General features: G+C 39.9%; 1 protein-coding gene across 5 annotated transcripts in view; it reads right to left on the reverse strand.

The window, feature by feature from the left end:
- GARNL3 (GTPase activating Rap/RanGAP domain like 3) overlaps positions 1-15,659 on the reverse strand; it is a 46,884-nt gene extending 31,225 nt beyond the window's left edge. For 2 of the 5 annotated variants that reach the window (XM_042830688.1, XM_042830686.1), the window contains exons 1-6: positions 15,580-15,659; positions 5,068-5,137; positions 4,280-4,354; positions 2,836-2,935; positions 2,324-2,442; positions 1,497-1,561 (exon numbers count right to left, since the gene is read on the reverse strand). In XM_042830688.1, coding sequence (XP_042686622.1) covers positions 1,497-1,561; positions 2,324-2,442; positions 2,836-2,935; positions 4,280-4,354; positions 5,068-5,137; positions 15,580-15,653 — 503 coding nt within the window. In that variant the 5' untranslated portion in view covers positions 15,654-15,659. Of the gene's footprint in view, positions 1-1,496; positions 1,562-2,323; positions 2,443-2,835; positions 2,936-4,279; positions 4,355-5,067; positions 5,138-12,186; positions 12,344-15,296; positions 15,473-15,579 lie in introns of those variants that run through there. The other 3 variants (XM_042830689.1, XM_042830687.1, XM_042830690.1) reach the window with 3 other exon arrangements.
- Positions 15,660-19,490: the final 3,831 nt, after the last annotated feature.

A 19,490-nucleotide genomic window follows, 5' to 3' on the forward strand; every position in this document is an offset into this window, starting at 1 on the left:
TTAGGGGCAATGGAGTACTCAGATTTATTTCATGCCTCAGTGGGCAAAAGGAGGCAACATTCATCCAACTGATCCCAAGCAGCAAACACGCTGGGGAAAACAAGGAACAGGGGTCTAAAACAAGCTTCCATTTTCCTTCAAAATCTGGAGGATGGAACACCCATGTGAAGGTGTTCCAATAAATGAGTAATAGCGTACCTAACAGAAGCCAAAATTTCTTGCATCTGGGATGTCTGAATAAGACTGTGCATCTTGGTGAGAGGATGGGACAGGCTGTGTTACTAAGTGATGTTAGGAAGTGATGTTTCAGCAACTGGTGGACAGACATGGAAAATCAGGTGTTTACACAGGTACAGAACACAGTGCTGACAACTAGGGACAGTGTTCACTCCAGACCTACAGAAGCTGTGAGGGGATTCAGTTCATCTTAATGAGGAAGGTAGCGGATGTCTGAAGTGTTCTCAACTCATCATCTTGACATCAAACCAAAGCCACAGGTCAAGAGATAAAAAAATTTCAATAAGTGAGCCCCAATGTTCTGCCTAGCCTCTCTGGCAAAATCAGTGGACTGGGGCTTCTCATAAAACTTGGAAAGTTGTGGAAAAACCAGATCTGGTGCTTCTGACTTCACAGTATATGCTCTACTCCCATAATGTTTCTCTTACATCAGCATTAGCAGTCATATCCAGTGAACCAGCCTCTGAGCAAGAGACATTTGCCTTCACCCTGTTATGTATCAAAGGTTTTGGAGATCCAATGACTGCCCATTCATCTGACATATACTACCTGCTCAGCAAAATGAATACAATTGTTACGAGTTTCTAGAGGAAGTACAATCCTTGCATAAGTCGAAGGCTGAATTTGAAGTTTTCAGAGAGGACCTTGAGAAAATATGCCACATAACTAGATTATAAAAACTGCAGGTGAAATCTGAATAAACACTTTGCAGAAAGGGGTTCTGATGTTTCAGTTGATAATATAGTTAAAAGAAACAGAAATGGTATTGGGCTGCTCTCTTTATATTCTCTTCTGTCAGAAAAGTGGCAGAACAGTATAAGTGTGCTCATACTGACTGGCTGGGGGAAAAGAATCTTTTAGTCTCACTGACAGGGTGTATAAAGCACACAAAGTGTGGATTTGCAAGGAAACAATCACTTGCAGATAAAATTCTTGGTTTCTCCCTTGTTTGCTTCCTCTTGTCAGTGCCACATAATCTGCTCTCTAGTCAAAATCTGCTGCTCTTTACTCCTGCTCCTGGCCTGTCTAATTTAAGTAGGTCGTTCTTCTCAACCACTGAAGTGTTGAGAATCAATCTATTGTAAGTTGTCACTTTGTCTACTATAGGGCAGGTATTAAAAGTACGTTTTGCTGTCCTCGGTGACGAAGATTTGCAAGCCTATCATTCCTGCTTTTTAAAATCTATCATGAAAATAATGAAACAAGTTCTGATTTACAGTAAAAGACGAATATCAGATAATTTACTTGTTAATACATACCTTAATATAGATTTCACTGATAATGTTTTTGTGGGACTGTAAGGGAGACATATTTTCTGAGTACCCTATAAAGTGGAAAAACAAAAAACAAACAAACAAAAAAACAAACAAACAAACAAAGCAAGGAGGCATTACAGGTTATACCGATTTTTCTATATATTAAAATAGGAATACTGATAAAAAAACAATTAGGTAAAATGCAAAGATCAAGATCATACTAGCTTTACTTAGTTATATTTCCTACTGAAATAAGCTGAATGTGAAAAGGCATGGATGATGCAAAATTTTTTTTTCTCAGTTCTGACTACGCTGGCATGGAGGAACTTCAAAAGGAAAGTTACAATGCAACGCTGTACTGAAAGGTATTAAATCAATTGTTTAGATATAGGTCATTACGAAGAGGTCCATGGGAAAAAAATCCTCAAGATATCAATGAAACCAGTATCACATTTAGCTATGTTCTTATTATCATATAAAAATATCAGTATATCTGTACTATGAAGTCACTATATAAATTCATCACAAAACATAAATCAAAAACAATTTAGGCAACATTTCTAAAAATAATGCAGAACTCCACGTAAGAAAAATTACAAAATAACTACTGTCATAAATCTCTGTCAGAAAATTTAGTGTAAGTTACCCACTAAACTAGCTTAGTGCTATCTACTAGGGTAGAATTTTACATTCTCCTACAAAATAAAAACTACATACTAAATACTGAAATTCTGAAGAAAGCAGAAAAGTCTATGATCAATGCATCTAAAACAAACAAGAATACAAATGAACAAAAAAGGCAAAGCAACAATTAAGTATTTATTTCTTACCGTTTTTCTCCAAAGAATTGAATGGTATTGAGGAACACGCTGATTATTTTGGTCAGAAAGTACAACAGACAGAAAGAAAGGGTTCTTCTCTGAGTCTGTACCTATATAATTTTGATGAACTATTGGAAGAAAAGTAGTATTACCCACTGTCAAGAAAACACACATACTCATAAAATACACAAAACATAGAAAATAAACGCTTATTTATGTAAATATTTATTTATACAAGATACGCATTAAAAGACAAGAGAGGTATAGATTTTAAGGCCTAGAAGGACTTAAAAATCTTCCTGTTCATTAGCAGGATTTCTTCTGCTTACAGAACCACATCCTCTGTCTTCAAGTTAAAAATACATGAAATAAGAACTTGCTTTCAATACAGGACAGAAAACACATTAATATTAAGTTAATACCATCCTTTTTCAATACATAAATAACAGGAATTCAAAGATACCTTTTTTTTTTTTTTTGCACAGAACAAAAATTCAGGCAATTCACAAAAACACTAATACCTTTTCCTAAAAAATATTTGAAATACCATCTTGTATAATACTCTGGATTTTCCAAATGCACATCTGTCCTGTGCCATGTACCTGGAGTGTAGCCTGTATTCTGAAAAAGAATTGGGAGACAGTTCAGTCAAATGCTGCACTAAAAAAATTGAGAACGTAACAGTTGAAGAAGCTACCAAGCATGGTCAATTCACTGGAAGAATTCTAGTTGTACACCTTTTTTCTTTTTTTCCAAAAGCCAAGAATTATTCTGAAGTGAGTTGTTGTATAGTTGAAATTAAAGCATTTTTCTTCTGTTTTTTAAATAACTGCAGTCTTCTCGCTTCATATCACTATTACAGGTAATACCTTAGCATCCCACTGAAAAGCAGATCTTTAAATATTTAATTTGAAGACCTATGTTTTTAAAATTTAAGAGTAAATGAATAAATAAACAGATTTCTCTCCTCACAAGTTTCATTTTCTCCTTTCTTCCCAAAATATTTCTCAAGGACTCCTAACTGGAGCAGATAATGCTGTAGAAATTCAGCATGCCTCACTCCTTTTCCACTACGAGCATTCATAAGGAATAGGCCATGTCTATTTATCGTGTGGTATTCACCAGTCACTCAGAGAATCTATCTATAATAAAAGATAAAGAGCTTTTGAACTGCATGAAACTGAACTGAAAATCCAATCTATAGAACACGACCCAAGAGGGATTCAATGCAGAATACCTAATTTAATGCTGCACCCAATGCTGATGCAAACTAATAACTTATGATTCATATCAGTTCATCATAAGTTTACCAAGACCTTACATACTCTTCAAGACTATGAAGTTTTCTTTCTTCAAATATTATGGTGCTATTTACAGCCAAAAATGATTTTCAAAGGAAGATAGCCTTCCCCCCTCCTTCCCCCCCAATTATTTAAGGAGAAATCTAAGTGTTGCTGGAGAACTTAAGGTGAATGACTCTTTCAGACTCCACTCAGCTTCTTCGTCTCATATTTAAAAATAAACATAACTGCCTAAACACATCTAGGAGAAAAAAGAAAAAGATGCTATACCTTCATCACACCAAGGAAAAAGTTACAAAAAAAAAAAAAACAACAAAACAAGCACAAAGGGGACACTGGTGTAACATGGTGAATTAGGGACTGCAGAGGATAAAATGAATATTTTTCTTCTAATTTCATAAGCTGAGCAAAGTATTACAAAAAAAAGGAAATATCATCTCTTTCCTTAAAAATTAAATTGTTGAGATTGTGTACTCCTCAACAAATACTTAAGCTAATCTTGGGGGGTAACAAACACCATTTCCCTCCTCTTGGATTCTTACATTTTCTTATTATTTAACATCCTTCAAGATCACTCTCCTAGTAATTGACTATAACTACTTCTTCCAGTTGAGAAACTGAAACTGAATTATTTTTTCAGCTTTACATATGTTTAACCACTTACCTCATCAGCGGAGCCATTTTCCACACGGAATCGTCCAGCTCTCTGAATAGCTCCATCAGCATCACTAGATATAAGCTATGAGAGAGTTTAAGATAGAGTTTCTAGTTCCAAAAATATCCATATGATCAGCAACCGAATCTTACTGGGTTTCTTTTTCTTCCAGGCGTCCTATCAAAACTCACAGGGGAATCAGCACAGCTGCTACCCATCTGACTACAGATTTGCAATGATCCAAATATAACTCTAAGGACACACGAATGGGAGAGCTATACACTCATCTAGCAGATCCTAACCTAGTTCTTTTAGTTCTTTCCTTCCCAGTACACAGAGGCAAGTACACATAAAATCAGACGCATGCATGCTTACGTTAACACATAGGCAAGCACACAGTTTTTAACTCGAATAATTGCACATGCCTTATCAAATAGAAACATAATATTTTGCAGTTTTCAACTTACAGGAGGAACCATAGATCAATTTCAATGTTTCTGAATTTTTTTTGAGGGGGGGGAAGGGTGGGGGAAGGTTTGAGTGGTGTAAACAGGATATTTACATAATATTTTGTGCCCCATTAAAATGAAAGCTTCCCAAGTAAGGTTGTAAAAAGATTACATAGCACACACCTCACACATCTGTTCTGAAGTCTCTTTTTACTACCCTTTAATTTTTCTAGTCCAGCTTAGAATAAGCATTTTCCAAAATAGATGCAATTTTTTACCTGGAAATGAAAAGGATTTGAATTCCACATTAAAAGCTGTTTAAATTAAAGGATGGGCAAACAAACTTACAAGCTCCACGGATCCATAGTGCTTCCTGCTGAACTCTCCACGTCTGCAACCAAGATCTTCAGAGACTGAGCTGGAACAGAAATGCTTCATCAGTATACACATTCAACAAGCCCTAGATCTCATGCAACCCTACACACTACCATCAACAAAAGCCATCCCTGCTGAACAAGGTTTCCAGTGCATAAGCTTGTTATTGCAGGGAAAACTCCAATGTGCACAGCGTAGCAGCCATTGCAGTCTGGCTTTCATACTACTGCCAAAAGAACAGAAATCTCTGTGTCTTGACTGTAAGCAAAATCTACTACTAAACTAAATATCTAGTCATGATGTGACCAATTTGGAATTCCAAAGTGGTTTATAAATGCAAAACTTTGCGCTTCAAACAGGACAACTGCACTATGTTCAATGAGCTATGCTCAGCATGCTGCTAAATATTTTTTTTCCAGAAATTCTTTTTTTTTTTTAGACTATATGCAGCAATTAAACAATTGTTTTAATTCAAAAGCGTAACAAAGGAACAGCATTGACAGGTTTTCTCCACCTATAACGAAGATAAAACTGTCATGCAAGCAAAAGGAGACACTGAATTTCACATTCAAAGTCTACATGCACTAGCGTTTACCATCTTACAACATTACATCTCATTAAGCAAATCAGCATGTATTTCGCAAGCTCAAAACAGAGGGCAAACACCTCCTCTAACTATAGACACTAATCCTTCCATATTTGTAACAGAAGGCATAGTTGTATATGTTAAAGCAAAATAAATATTTAGATGCAAGTACAACAAGAATTTTGACTAATTAGTCAGTGCCAAAGCTAGCAACTCAGTCACACCATCATATTTCCAAACTTACTTTCAATTCACTCTACTGTCAGCTTTAATGGAGATCCTTTTTTTTTCCAATTAAAATGACTCTATTGCCTCTGAAGGCAATGAAGCCACAGTTCTGATGTCTAAGGTACACATACATTCCACAATAGCAATAAAACCAGTCGCCTATAGGAACTGAGGATAATCCACATTAGATTCGATTTTAAAAAGCTTCAAAACAATCACTCAGTTGGAAACACAATTACGTTGAAGTACTAACAGCTGAACACTAGTCCTGGAATCAAAGTTGACCTCAGATGAATCCCACAACCCAGCGTTATGTATCATCAGTATCTGAACATTAGTAAAATATGTGCAATCATTAGTGAAATATGTATCTTGAACAAAACATCTCATTAGCAAGAGATGTAGCTTAGCTAAAGCACTACTAGAACATACTAACCTTTCCTTGTTTAGAAGCATTGTTTCAAGGCCTATGAGTACACAAACATACTTGACTCCTCCTTGAGCCCTGGCCAGGCTTTAGGTGAAATCCAAAGGGAGAATGAAACCAGATGTTTCCACCTAATTGTCAAGTAAACTTGGTTATTCAACAATTTAAAAGCTGGACTCCCTTGCAGCAAATCTGGAGACCTCACCTACGAGTGGGTGCACTGCACAGAACCTCCCAGTTGCTGGAAAAGGCTCTAAATCCTGGCTGTAACCAGGGCTCCCCAGCAGCTGGGGATCTGAATAATGGTAAAGTATTAGTGCAATTGGAAACGTGTATTTCTTAATCACTATCCTCACGTAGTAACAGTTAGTTGCACTGCCTTGTTCTGTTTTATTCTTGCTGCATAATTTCATTTATTAACTCATTGTTTTAAACTTAAGTAAACACACTTCTTTAACTTGGTGTCTGAGACCTTCGTGCTTACCTCGTCCACTGGCAAAACATACATAAACACAAATACAATAACTTAAGCTTTCAGCTTTTGGTGACCTGCACAACAAACTTATTTTGAACGTGAACAGCCAATAATCTTAAGTTTCCCGAGGATCACAATGAAACACCTTCCAAGAAAACAGTACAATCTCATACTGGGAATATGCACAGTAGAGAAAAGTCCGCAACAGAAAAAAAAAAGAAAAAAAGAGCTTGGATCCTTGCCCTTGCCACCAAACCAACTACAATTTGACCTTACCTATGATGCACTTTTTCATAGACACAAATATTAAGGAATCTTATCTGACAGAAAATAAACATTGAAGCCTGTGGTCCAAAAAGCTTGCGCTGTAACCAAAAACAAAAACTCCTCCTTTTTCCCCACTGCAAAAAAAGAAGCAGACAAAAAGGAGAGAAAGAACTCTTTGGGCAGCTTGTACCAGTGCTCTATTATCCACACACAAAAAATGCTTCCTGATCTTTAAACAAAAGCAGCTCTCGCACTCTAAGGGGTCAAATGCATCTTGTCTTGTCATGAGATGTTTGTTAGTCCACTTTTCCAACTTGTTGAAGTCTCTGGATGGCAGCACAACCCTGTGGTTTATCTGCCACTGCACAGTTGTTTTTTTTTTTTTTTTTTTACACCTGCAAACTCATTGAAGGTACATTTTGCCCAGACATCCAAATCATTAATGAAGATGTCAAACACAGTTGGATTGATTCCTAGAGTACTCAACTAGTCACTTGTCTCCAACTAGACTTTGCACCACTGACCACAACACTCTGGGCCCTGCCATTCAGCCAGTTTTGGTCAACATTATTGTGCACCCATCCAGCTCACACATCAAGACAGATGAAACAATCTTAAATGGAAATCAAAAAAACACCAGCTTTTTTTAGATCACAAAGCATGAACATACATAATTAAGTTCTAGTTACAGTGATCATGCACTGTAAGAACTTCACATGCAATACTTTTTTTTTCCTAGACTTACTACTGTTGCTACTGGACCTGTGAATTAAACTTCTCCTGTAATAGCCCCACACTACTGCACAGAAGTTACAGCAAACAGCAGCACTTACGGCCCTCAGTCTGCAACACAGAGAAGACGGCCCAGAGCACTGCAAATCCTGAATGCACCTGTGCATGAACCACCACCTATTACAGTTAACTCTCACTTGTTGTTTTGTAGCAATAATTTACATATTTGAACAATCAAAACTGCTTCAGATGCTCTCACTTTACTCTCATTTTACACATCCAATTTACAAGGTGTGTGCTTTACACTGTTTCACACATGCATAGTCTTTCCATCATCTGAAGGGAAGAATGAAACAAACTTTACTTCAGTATGACTTGCAGTAAAGAAAAAAATTGTAACTATTACTCCAGAGTTTTCATCTTTTCTTACAGAAGGTAACATACAAATTAATTTCAAGATTAGCATCTATGCAGACAAAAATAGGGACATCTGATTTTTTTTTTTTCTTCCACGTAGAACAAGGAGTTCTCAAGTTTAATTTCATACAGGATTAAGCCTCTTCTCACATCTTGGGGAGAATTTGGAAAGCACGGATCAGAAATTGTACTCCATGCATTAGGTTTTAAGTTCCTGCATTCTGCAACTCATGTGAAACTTGGCATATACTTCATGAAGGAAACTGAATACCTCAATTGCAATGTATTTTAAGACACTAAGTATTTTACATAATATATTGACTTTTACAGAAAAGTTGGATAAATGTAGTGCTAGGATTTTCTCTGTGTACTGCTTTTGTTCTGTACAATTCATTTTTGTGGCTAAGTGTGCTTGGAAATTACTGTAAAAGCAATTTTAATCAACAAGCATTTGCCGCTGTCAGTAATGGTGGTAGATGAGCAGACTTTGCTGTTGCTGACCTTTGAAATTCTAAGTTCAGTCTCTGACTAAGTAAAAAGAAATACACAGATTCATAGAATGGTTTGGGTTGGAATGGACCTTTAACATCATCTAATTCCTACAGCAGAGGGGTTGGCAGGGATACCTTCCACTAGACCAAGTTGCTCATAGCCCCATCCAGCCTGGCCTTGAATGCTTCCAGGGTGCGGGCACCTACAACATCTCTGGGCAACCTGTTCCAGTGTCTCACAACCCTCACGGTAAAGAATTTCTAACCAGCATCTCACTCAAATCTACCCTCTGCCAGTTTAAAATCATTTCCCCTCATCCTGTCACCAAGCGAGAAAAGAAAAACAGTAAGAGTCACTAACACAATAAATCTTGTCAAGTTTTGGGGAAGCCTAGCAGTGAGGAAACTGTTTTATGGGGCTGACCTGATTCCAGACACAACACGAATTCCGAAGTCACCACAAAGGGAATCACCAGTCTACTATGCTTTCAATAACATCATCCACACCCGGGTAATTTTCAGAGAGTTTCATAAATTGTGATAGGTCCACAAAACAGAAAAAAAAAGTAAGCTGAGTTTATAAAATTGAACTCCTTCCTGCCTTAGTAAAAGCTAACCTCAAAGTGGATGAAAGTAGAGAAAAGTGTCATCGTATGAATTATCTGAAGAATAAAATTGGAGAATTATGATGGCATTTTACAGCTATCTGCATACCCACAAACTAAATCCTATACTTCAGCATACTTAAAGTTGAACTCCTCTCACAGCATATTAATTCTGAGAAGATAATATGGTCAGATGCTAATTAAAAGCTTCAGAAGTAAAACACAAAGTGTTATTCAAAAATAAACATTGTACAACAAGAAAATTGTTACAGGTATATAACAGAGGAGTACACTAAGGTAACAAAAGCATAAGTTATCAAAGCAAAGGAGGGCATGACTTCAAAACAATTAATTTACAAATACAAAAATGTAAAATAGATATTAACATATATGCCTGGTAGCCCATAATAAAGAGCCTGGGAAGTAACAGTCTGAGTATGGTTATTGGAATTTTTTATTTTTAATTTTTTTTGCATTTCCACAATAACAAAAAGTTGATTGTATTATTAAGGGTACTATCCAAGTGCCTCTTCAACACCAACAGACATGGAACATTAATGACTTCACTAAGAAGCCCGTTACAGTGCCTGATCACTCTCACAGTAAAGAGATTTATTCAAGCATCCAGTCTAAACCTCTAACGGCACAGTTTTGTGCCACTGCTATGGTTACCAGGAAGAACAGATTGTCACCTCACTCTCCGCTTCCACTCCTCAGGATGTTTTAAAGAGCAATGGAAGTAACTTCTTAGTTCTTAGTAGCCTTCTTTTCTCCAGACTAGACAACCTGAGTGTTCTCTGTCTGTCCTCACAGCACACAACTTCCAGCCCTTTTATCAGCTTTGCTGCCCTTCTCTGGATGCATTCAATTATCTTAACAGTCTTTTTTCTACTTTGTGGAGCCCAGAACTGAACTCCATGTTCAAGGTGAAGCTGCGCCAATATTAAAATACAGTGGGAGAATCATCCATTTTCACCAGCTGTCTCTGCTGCATTTAATCTTAAAATGCAGTTTGCTCTTTTGGCTCCCAGTGTACACCACTGACTCATGTTGTGCCCACTGACAATCAGCAACCCCAGATCTCTTTTGCAGAGCTGCTCTCTAGCCACCCATTTCCCAGTCTGCGACTGGCATTACTTCACCCAGCATTTATCTTTGTTGAATATCGTGCCAGTGCTGATTGCCAATGCTCCAACATACCTAGAACCCAAGAAGGCCTCCCATACTTCTAGGGAGTAAACAGCACCTTTCAGTTTAATATCATCACTAACTAACTAACTAACTAAGGGTGCATTCAACTCCTGTTTGCTCAATATACTTATTTTAAGGGTTGCAAATAAATTCTGTAACAGTCTGAGGAAACAAAAGATGCACTTTTTTTCAAACAGCTTTCAGACAGGATCAAAAAGAACTCTTCATGCTCACCACCACATACATTGTCATGCAAGTCAGTAACAGTTATCCATCAGTGCTTTTGCAATAATAGTTGTACCCTTCTGCATCCTGATTCAAAATGGCTAAAACATGTATAACTTTCACACACTATCCTTTTCACATCAGAATTATACTTGAAAGGTAGTCTTTGGTACTCATCAACCCAACTGCTTCCTACCATACTTCATATTAAGCAATTAGAAGCAGAATCTTGCACTAACATAAATGCTAAATAGACAACCTTGGCAAAGCTAAGCACCTTAATTTATGAAAAGACAAAATATAGATTATCATGTTATTTGCATAACTGCACACATTCCACAGTGAATTCCAGTGTGCACGTTCTTCAGCTTTCCATTCTTGGTTACTAGAGATTTTTCTCATCAACTCTCCGACTTCTCATATCATCTCATTTAAAAAATATGCTGTAGTTACTATTAGCTTTTCCTACTAATTTTCTTCAGTATAGATGACATCCTTCCTCTGTCTCGACCTGATCTATGCTAGAAAATTACTTTGTTCCAGTTATGCCAGTTTCAAATATAGCTATTGTTGTATTAGGGCAAATACAGCCAGCACTGAAATATATGCTAGCTTCCCTGTGGCTCAGACTTATTTGCCTTAATAAGTTAGTTTACTTATATCGCCATGCGTTTTAATATATATGAGAAACAAGAAATCAAACAAAACAGTTTAAACACATTTGTGCAGTGCATACAGCAAACTCTATTTCCCTCTCTCACTTGTTTATAAACAAAGGTTTTGTATCCTAACAGATGAGGAAGAGGAAAGAGGACAAGCTTTCCCCTCATTTCATCAGAAACTCCTACAAGCTTTAACAGTCTGAAAGCCAAATGGCAAAGCAAGTTTTCATATATTCTGTAACCCACACTTAAAAGGCGTGTATTTTTACCACTCAAGCATCAAGTGCCTTGCATCTTAGGACTTTGACACCTGAAAGCACTTTACATGGAGGAGGTTTGGGGGGAGGAGATGCGACAGAAAAAGGTGAGCTTGCATGTTACAACTACTTGATAACAAAGTCACAGCTTGCATGCCCTCTTTGACTCTCCTGTCTCCTTACTTACACGTCTTTACCTCCCAGCCCTTCGACATATCGTATTGGTTAATCCATTTTCATTGAAGAGGCGGGCACAGACATAAGAACGCGAAATAACTGGCCCGCGGGCGCCCCGTCCGGCTCCGCTCACGCCACCAGCAGCAACCCCAGAGGAAGTGGCCGAGTCCCGCGGCTCGCAGCGCTCCGCTGAGTGCCGGCCGGGAGCCTGCAGCACTATTCCTCGAAAGCCCGTCAGCCCCCATCCCCAGGCCCCCCGCACAGTACGAACACAACACCGCCTCTCCGTCATCGGCAGCGCGGGCCCTCGGAACCCCGCGCCCCGCCCGAGCCGCCTCTTTGGCTCCAGTACCGCTGAGTAAGGCCGAGGAACCGGGTGGACACCGCCTCTGCGCTGCTCAGCTCCATGCAGGCGGCGAGGCCGGGACCTCACCGCTCCAGCGTCGCGTCTCGCCCGAGAGAGACGACGAGAGCTCCTCTCACACATCCCGCTGCCCGGACGCACAGGCGCCTCTCGCGCGCGCCCGCTATGCTGCGCGAGCTGCTCGGACTCCGCGCTGCTGGTCGCGCCGCCGCGAAGACCGCCGGGAGCTGTAGTCCTAATCGGAGGCGAGCGGCCCGCCCTTCGCAGCGAGAGGTGCGGTGCGAGAAACACGGGCCCTGCTGTCGGCCAAGCACTGGCAGTTCGGCAGGTGCTCTCAGGTCCACACAGGAGAAGCTTTATCTATTCGCTCAGCCTCTCACATAGAAATGTCTGCTGTTATAAAGAAGCATATCGCTGTCCCCAAGTAATACCCAATGTCTGAAAGTCAGAGGAAGAATCGTAAGCTGCAGGCATCCAACGACTGCGTCTAAGTGATACGATATGAATATGATGCTCAATGAACAAAATTTAAATAATTGTTTTCATTTTACTCCAGGGCCAAAAAAGAGTAAGAATTCCCTGTGTGGGATACTTCTGGAGTAACATCTCTTCATGCTTTCTCCTGCACACTGCTTTTTCCTTCATATATGTAGATAATGGTAGCATGTCATAGTTCTTTCAGACAGAAATAATGACATCAAATTTAAAATAATAATATTTACCAACTTAGGAAATAATCTCACCTCATTAGATACACTATTCTGATTTTACTATTCATGTTTGGACAGGAGAGTCACCACCCAAACTAATCTTCAAAGCCAGCAAGAATCTGCACTTTAGTGGCTACAACTTTCTTTTTAAAAATTAAAACTTATGTCTACAAGCAAGACATTACAGGAAGATAAATGGCTAAGTACTGTAAATAATGCTTTGCATTTAGTTGTTAACTAAAGTATCACTAAATGCTGCTTTTGTTATTGAAGGATTATCTCCTGTGTATGGGAAAGAAGATCTTCCAGTCTTAGAAGTCAATGGAAAAAATTGTTTTTAGCCTTATAAAATAATGCCTTGTAAAGAATACCTTAATTTTTTTGCAGACTACATGTACAGAAGTTAGTTACATCATAACTTAAATTTCATAACACAAATCCAACCAGTAACCACAAACAGGTTTATTGCAAACCAGTATTTATATATTCTACATGCCAACAGAAATTAATTTTCACCAAATAACACTTGAAACTCAAGGCTGACTGCTGGTATATCAAAGCATCCTAATGAACAAGAATATACACTGCCAGTAAAACAGCTTCAAGGTAGCTTCTATACTAGAGAAACAAAACTCTGTACTTAAAAAATAACATCAACCCTACTCAACATTTTGCACTAAACCACAATTTTCCTTCTTCCTGAGTATCTCCATTGCTTTACAAGTTTGCCATAAACAAGATTTCACATCTCGTGCTCCAGAAGAATGTACTTCTATAGAAATAATGACACACAACATTACTTAAATTATTTTACTTTCACTGCAAAGAAGTTGTCATTTACCCTATTCCTCTTTCCTTCTGCACAACACATATAAAATAGTTAAAATGAACGTATGCATTCACTCAAATATTTGCTCTGTGGTACCTCCCTGTCATCCTAAAATGAAAATATCAACATTTTAAACACAATCACCTCTGTTTTAAACAGAATAGAAAGGAATCTTGCCTCTGCATAGACTCTAGAAATTACAACACTATGGAAGATTCTCACTTTAACTCTTCAAACTAGTTTTTTTTTTTGTTAATCAATACCTTTCAAAGTAGTCCCCTGAAAGCCTGAGTCTGTGAAACGTGCATGAAATTCAACAGCACTTAAAAATTCCAGCTAGGATAGAATCCAAACACAGACGCTCTGAATGAAAAAAATCAGCACATCAGATTTCTGTATTATGCCATCACTTCAATGATTTTTTGACTCAAAGTATAATAAATCTTAAACATCAAAAAAACTCATTACTTCCTGTTTAATTTCCATAGTTTCCTTAATCTAATTCTACCTTTGTAATAGCATTCCATTTTGTATGATTTACATAAAGACCAATAAAGGGCTTAATTCACCAGATTCGTGATACCTGTAGTCTCAGCAACTTCAAATTGTGCTATACTTCTCTTAAAATAAAGACTCCTCATTATTTTTATTAAGGCCATGTGAAACAAGTCTTCCTAACAAAATTCTGACTAGCAGAGATTCTCAGCATCTTGCAGACAGGGAATATACTTTGGAAGTTATCACAGACTCTTAGAAATGAATATGGGAGATGCTCCAGGCCCTTAATAAATAAATATTAAAATTTCTACTTAGAAGTAAGGAAAGAGAAGTACTATAATAACATCCTCTGAAGTGTAGCCTTCACTTTCAACACCAAACAGAAAGGCACATTCTCTGTAGCTGACAGAGAGTTTAGTATTCCAGACCAGAAAGCTCTTTTAGGAAAAAAAAAAAAAAAAAAAAAAGTGCTTTTGCAATTGCACAGCTGATGCAATAAGGGATGCAGATCCAAACAAAACCCAGTAAATCAAAGAAATCCTAATCCATGATGCTTGTTTTTTAAATAGATAATTAAATTTCAACACAGGGGTAAGCTTTGATTCATTTTTTTAAGAAGGCTAATAAACAAAGTGTGTAGCTTATGGAAGGGAAAAATAAAAGACCACTAAACTGTATTTTCTTCTGGGGGGGAAAAAAAAAACAAAGAACACATTATCTTACATAAGTAGAACAAAAGTAATTATCTTCTCAAATGCATTGGAAAATTCACATAATAAACTCCATTTTTAAGAAAACATTGATTTTAAGAAAACAATGAAATATATTCATTTTAAAAACATCCTAAATTTTCCAAATGGAAAAAGTCATCTATGCATTTCAAACGATACTTTTGCAATATGTAAAGAAAAATAAAAAGACTCTCTTTTCCTGCAGGCAAGCATTTCTTATGCCTCTGAGAATATGTACGCAACTGAATATATTTTGTATATATATACACATATTCATGTTATCAGTTGGAAGCACAGCTTAATCAAAGCCTCTCCAGTTCACCCACAGACCTCATTCGGGTTAGATCTTCTCTTTGTTGGTTTATTTTAAACCCATACCCGAAGCCACTTTTTCTCTCGTCTCACGCTTCAGGGTCAACACCAAGTCGGGAAGGCCGCTGCCGATTAGCAGTGAGCACGCGCAGCTCGTCTGCTCCTTTCGGGCAAGAACTGCCGTCACCCGCCTGCCTGGCCGCCCTCAGGCAGCTCCATCACAGGGTCGCCCGGCCGCGCCGCGCCCGCGGCCCGCCCACAGCCCGCGCTACCGGAATGGCAGCCGCTGACAGGTAGTTACCAGAGGACTCTGAGAGGCGCCGGGCACCAGCAGCAACTGGCGGTGAAGTTGCCCTGCGCATCTGACAACGGCATCAGGACAAACTTGCGCCGCGGCGCCCCAGCGCTCCCTGCTCGGGCGGGCCAGGCGAGCGCGCGGCCACGGAGACCAGGGGCGGAGGCCGCGCGGCGGTGTGGCGCTCGGCAGCCCAGGGCCTTTCCGCCGCGCACCATGGCGCAGGCTGCCGAGCCCAGGTCCTAGAGCCCGCGGGTCTCTAGCGCCGGCCGCAAAGGGAGCTGGCGTTGTATGAATGGAACCCCAGCGAAGACCTGCAAACCCCGGCGGCCTTTGCTTTACTCAGGTTTGGGCTCTGGCCCCACCTCTCAGACTCCACCAAGGGAATTGCCTCCCTCCCAGTCTGACCCGCCCTACAATCTGCTTCTATGCTCCCGTATCCCAGTGAGAGATCAAAGGCATGAGGAGATGCATTACAGCCCGACTGGATAGCCCTCCTGTAGGCAGTATTTTCTTCATGAATACTGAAATCCTGACGAGCAACGTTTGAGAAACATTAAGGAAGATAAAAAATAGGCCAAAGCAAGGAGAACAATCGGGGAAAGCAAGGGTAGTGCAATGGACAAATCTATGCCAAGCCAGTGGGATACCATAAAGTAATGAGCTCTGGGGAAAGCAGAGCATGCCACACTACATAATGAATGTGCACTTGAGTTTATGTTTTGCTGTTACCTATCTGAGCTACTAGCAGGCAGCAAAGTTGAGATTCAGGGCATTCTAGGAAATTCAGCCTTCCTGCTGTTTTCAAGGCAAGACGGAAAACTGTTCTTGCGGTCCTTCTGCCGCCCGGGAGCAACGTGCTTCTCCAGTGCCACCTGCATTTAATAGGCAATACAATACTGAAGGGACTGTGCAGCATGCACAGGGTAGCACTTCTTTTACACTACCCTAACTCTACATTACGATTATGATTAGCATTACATTAGCACTGAGGTTAGAGTTACCCTTAGGATTGCAATTACTACCAGTGTTATTTCTACAGTGACTTTTCTGGATAATTTTCAGGGATTTTTTAGGGTAAGGCTTATTAGAATTACTGTTAGGGTCATTAGGGCTGTGATTAATATTACTTTTAGGGTTAAGATTACGGTTATGTTAATGATTGTTTTTTGAATTATGATTAGGGTTAAGGTTACTTTTACTGTAAACTTTTAGCATGATTTTTATTGTTACACTTGGAGTTAAATATTATTTTAGTGTCAGGGTAAAGGTTAGGATTAGAGTTACACTGGGTATTAATACAGTAATCTTTACAGCTCCTATGGGAGTTGAGGTCTGGGCCAAGTGTTGGATCTGAGAGACAGGATGTCTCAGGAAGAGAGACAAACAAACTATGCACTCAGAGCAGCACAGAGGTTTATGAGTGCTATTCAGTACACACACCCTCACACACACAAAAGTAATCCATTTTAGATAATCCCAGTAAGCGGCAAGCAGGCCAAGCAACTGCACTACAACTTACCGACCCTTTAGAGACAGCAAACCACTGAAAAGGAGAAGGAACATACCAGCAGTGGATGCAATAGGCAGAGCCAGCAAGGCCTCCCCTGCTTCAGAGTGCATGTCTCCTCTCTACCCCTCTGCAACTGCTCTCCTACTTCAATTCTCCTTAAGTCTGCAGGGTTTGTTCCACTTGCACTCTGTACCTGTGTGGCCAGCGCATGAAACAGAAGCAAAAATGAGATACCCTCATCTCCACTGCCAACCCTTAAGTGAGGGATCCACTTCTTCTGGTCCCTCAGTCCATTGCATTGCATACACCTGAGCTCACCCGGGCTGGCCCTGCCTTCCCACCAGGTGCTCAATCACTGTTTCAGTCTGTGACTTAGCACTTTCACTATATGGAAGAAGAAGATGTAAAGACAGAATATGCTTTTTAAAAATTTATTATTATTATTATTATTATTTTTAACTGAAGTCACCTATCTTGAAACTTAAAATGTTGAAATCCTTCAGGAGATTGCTCACAAATCACAACACAAATGGAGACAACAAAAGAAAAACATAGTTCTGCTGCTACCTATATTTCTTAACTTTAACTTAGGCTTCCAGAAGAAATTATATCTGAAGTTCATCCAAATATGATTTCTGAATTTAATTAAGAAATTAATCCTTATGATACACAATGTTCATATACTAGACAAAAAAAAAAAAAAAAAAACCATATATAATGATAAAAAAGTTCAGCTGCAAAACAAACTACAAGACCACATGCACATCTTACATCACTTAATTTGCATTAAACTAATACGTGTAGTCATCTGATGTCACCCTACCTTTCTGCTTGTCACATGATCTTAACAAAATTCCTTATTTATGGATGAATTTTAATAGAAGGTGTGAAGTACTTATTGATATTCCAGTAAGCTGGATGTTTAAGTATATGAAGAGGAAAGAATCTGTGGTTCAAATAAAAGGCACTCAGATGTATTTTGATACTGCACAAACAGGCACAAAGTAGGTGGATGCAAGTTGTCCAAGGAAAAACATATCCCAACTTGGATGAATTAGAAATTGATTTAGAAAGAACACTTCTTACACATCATGCACAAGGCCAAATAAAATGCAGATTTTAGTGATTTACAGCATTCAACAGCTATCTCAAGAGGTACTAACTGCCAAACGGCTAAAATACAATGATGCGGCAACAGACCGACCGGCAAAACTCAACATCCAGTAACTACTCCCTCGCAATGCATCTTTGCCAGCAACCCTTGCTTTCAGAAGCCGAGGGCTCTGCCGGCCACGAGGGCCCCACGGGCTGAGGACAGCACGCTTTCTATCCGCGCCTCTTCCCCGGGAAGGAGGGTCGCGCGCCGCGCACATCGTCCCAGGACACGCCCCGCTCAGCGACGGGCGATGGACGGTGGCTGGGGCGCTGCTTCGCGGCGGGTTATGCCGCTTCCCCTGGCACTTAGCACAGGTTTCCTGGATTTGGATAAGTTTTCCTTGATTTTCATCACCTTTTTTTTTTTTTCTTTTTTTTCCCCCACGCTTCCTCTTTGTGTTTTTCCCGTGAAGGAGAACGGACCGCCAAGGAGTGCCGCAGGTTTGCGTCAATCCCGTCGGAGAAATAGTTTCCGCGGTCTCTGCTGCCACCGTGTGACCATTCCGCGGAACTGCGGCCGTCTCTGATGCCTCAACCATGCGGAAATGGCTTAAGTACGTTCTCGTCGCTCTACGCAGCTAATCCGCCAATCGTTACTATGCTTAGTCCTCCAGGCAAGAGTGCGCATGCGCCCTGAAACGTATAGCGGATACCCGTGTATACAAGCCATTGAGATGCAGGCGAACACTGAGTTACTGGACTGCCGACACAGCGATATTCTCCTTGCTTCCAAGTCAGAATGCCCATTGTCTCTTTTCTTGAGGAGTTTTGCAGCCGTGCCCATCCCGGGAACAAAATGGTTTTGCTCCCAGTGGCCCCTGCGCCCTCCGTGGAACTACATTGGCTCACCATTGCACATGACCATCAGATACCCGCCAGCAGCAGGGAACACAGCATGTGTAGTGAAGTGCTGGGAATAGCGCATGCGTAGTCATGAGATAGGAGAAGACCATGGGTAGTGCTATAACAGAAGGGTGCATGCGTAGTGCTGCTACAGATATAAAGTGCATGCATACAGCTGCTCCAGGCACTTTGAATGCATAGCTCTGTGTAAAACATCAAGTGCATGCATAGTAAACTACTATGGTAATAGCACATGCATCCTGCAGTGATGTGCATTGAAACTGGTGCGTGCATACTGATGAGCCCAGACTAGTGCATACATAGTGCTGTGTCCCGCTCACACATGAGTATTGACAACATAAACGCATACATACAATTATGCTGGCAGACGCACATGCGTAGAAAG

This window comes from Centrocercus urophasianus, unplaced genomic scaffold (genome assembly GCF_019232065.1).
Source record: "Centrocercus urophasianus isolate 14NV4802_14NV808 unplaced genomic scaffold, USGS_Curo_1.0 seq_34, whole genome shotgun sequence".
Taxonomy (NCBI): domain Eukaryota; kingdom Metazoa; phylum Chordata; class Aves; order Galliformes; family Phasianidae; genus Centrocercus; species Centrocercus urophasianus.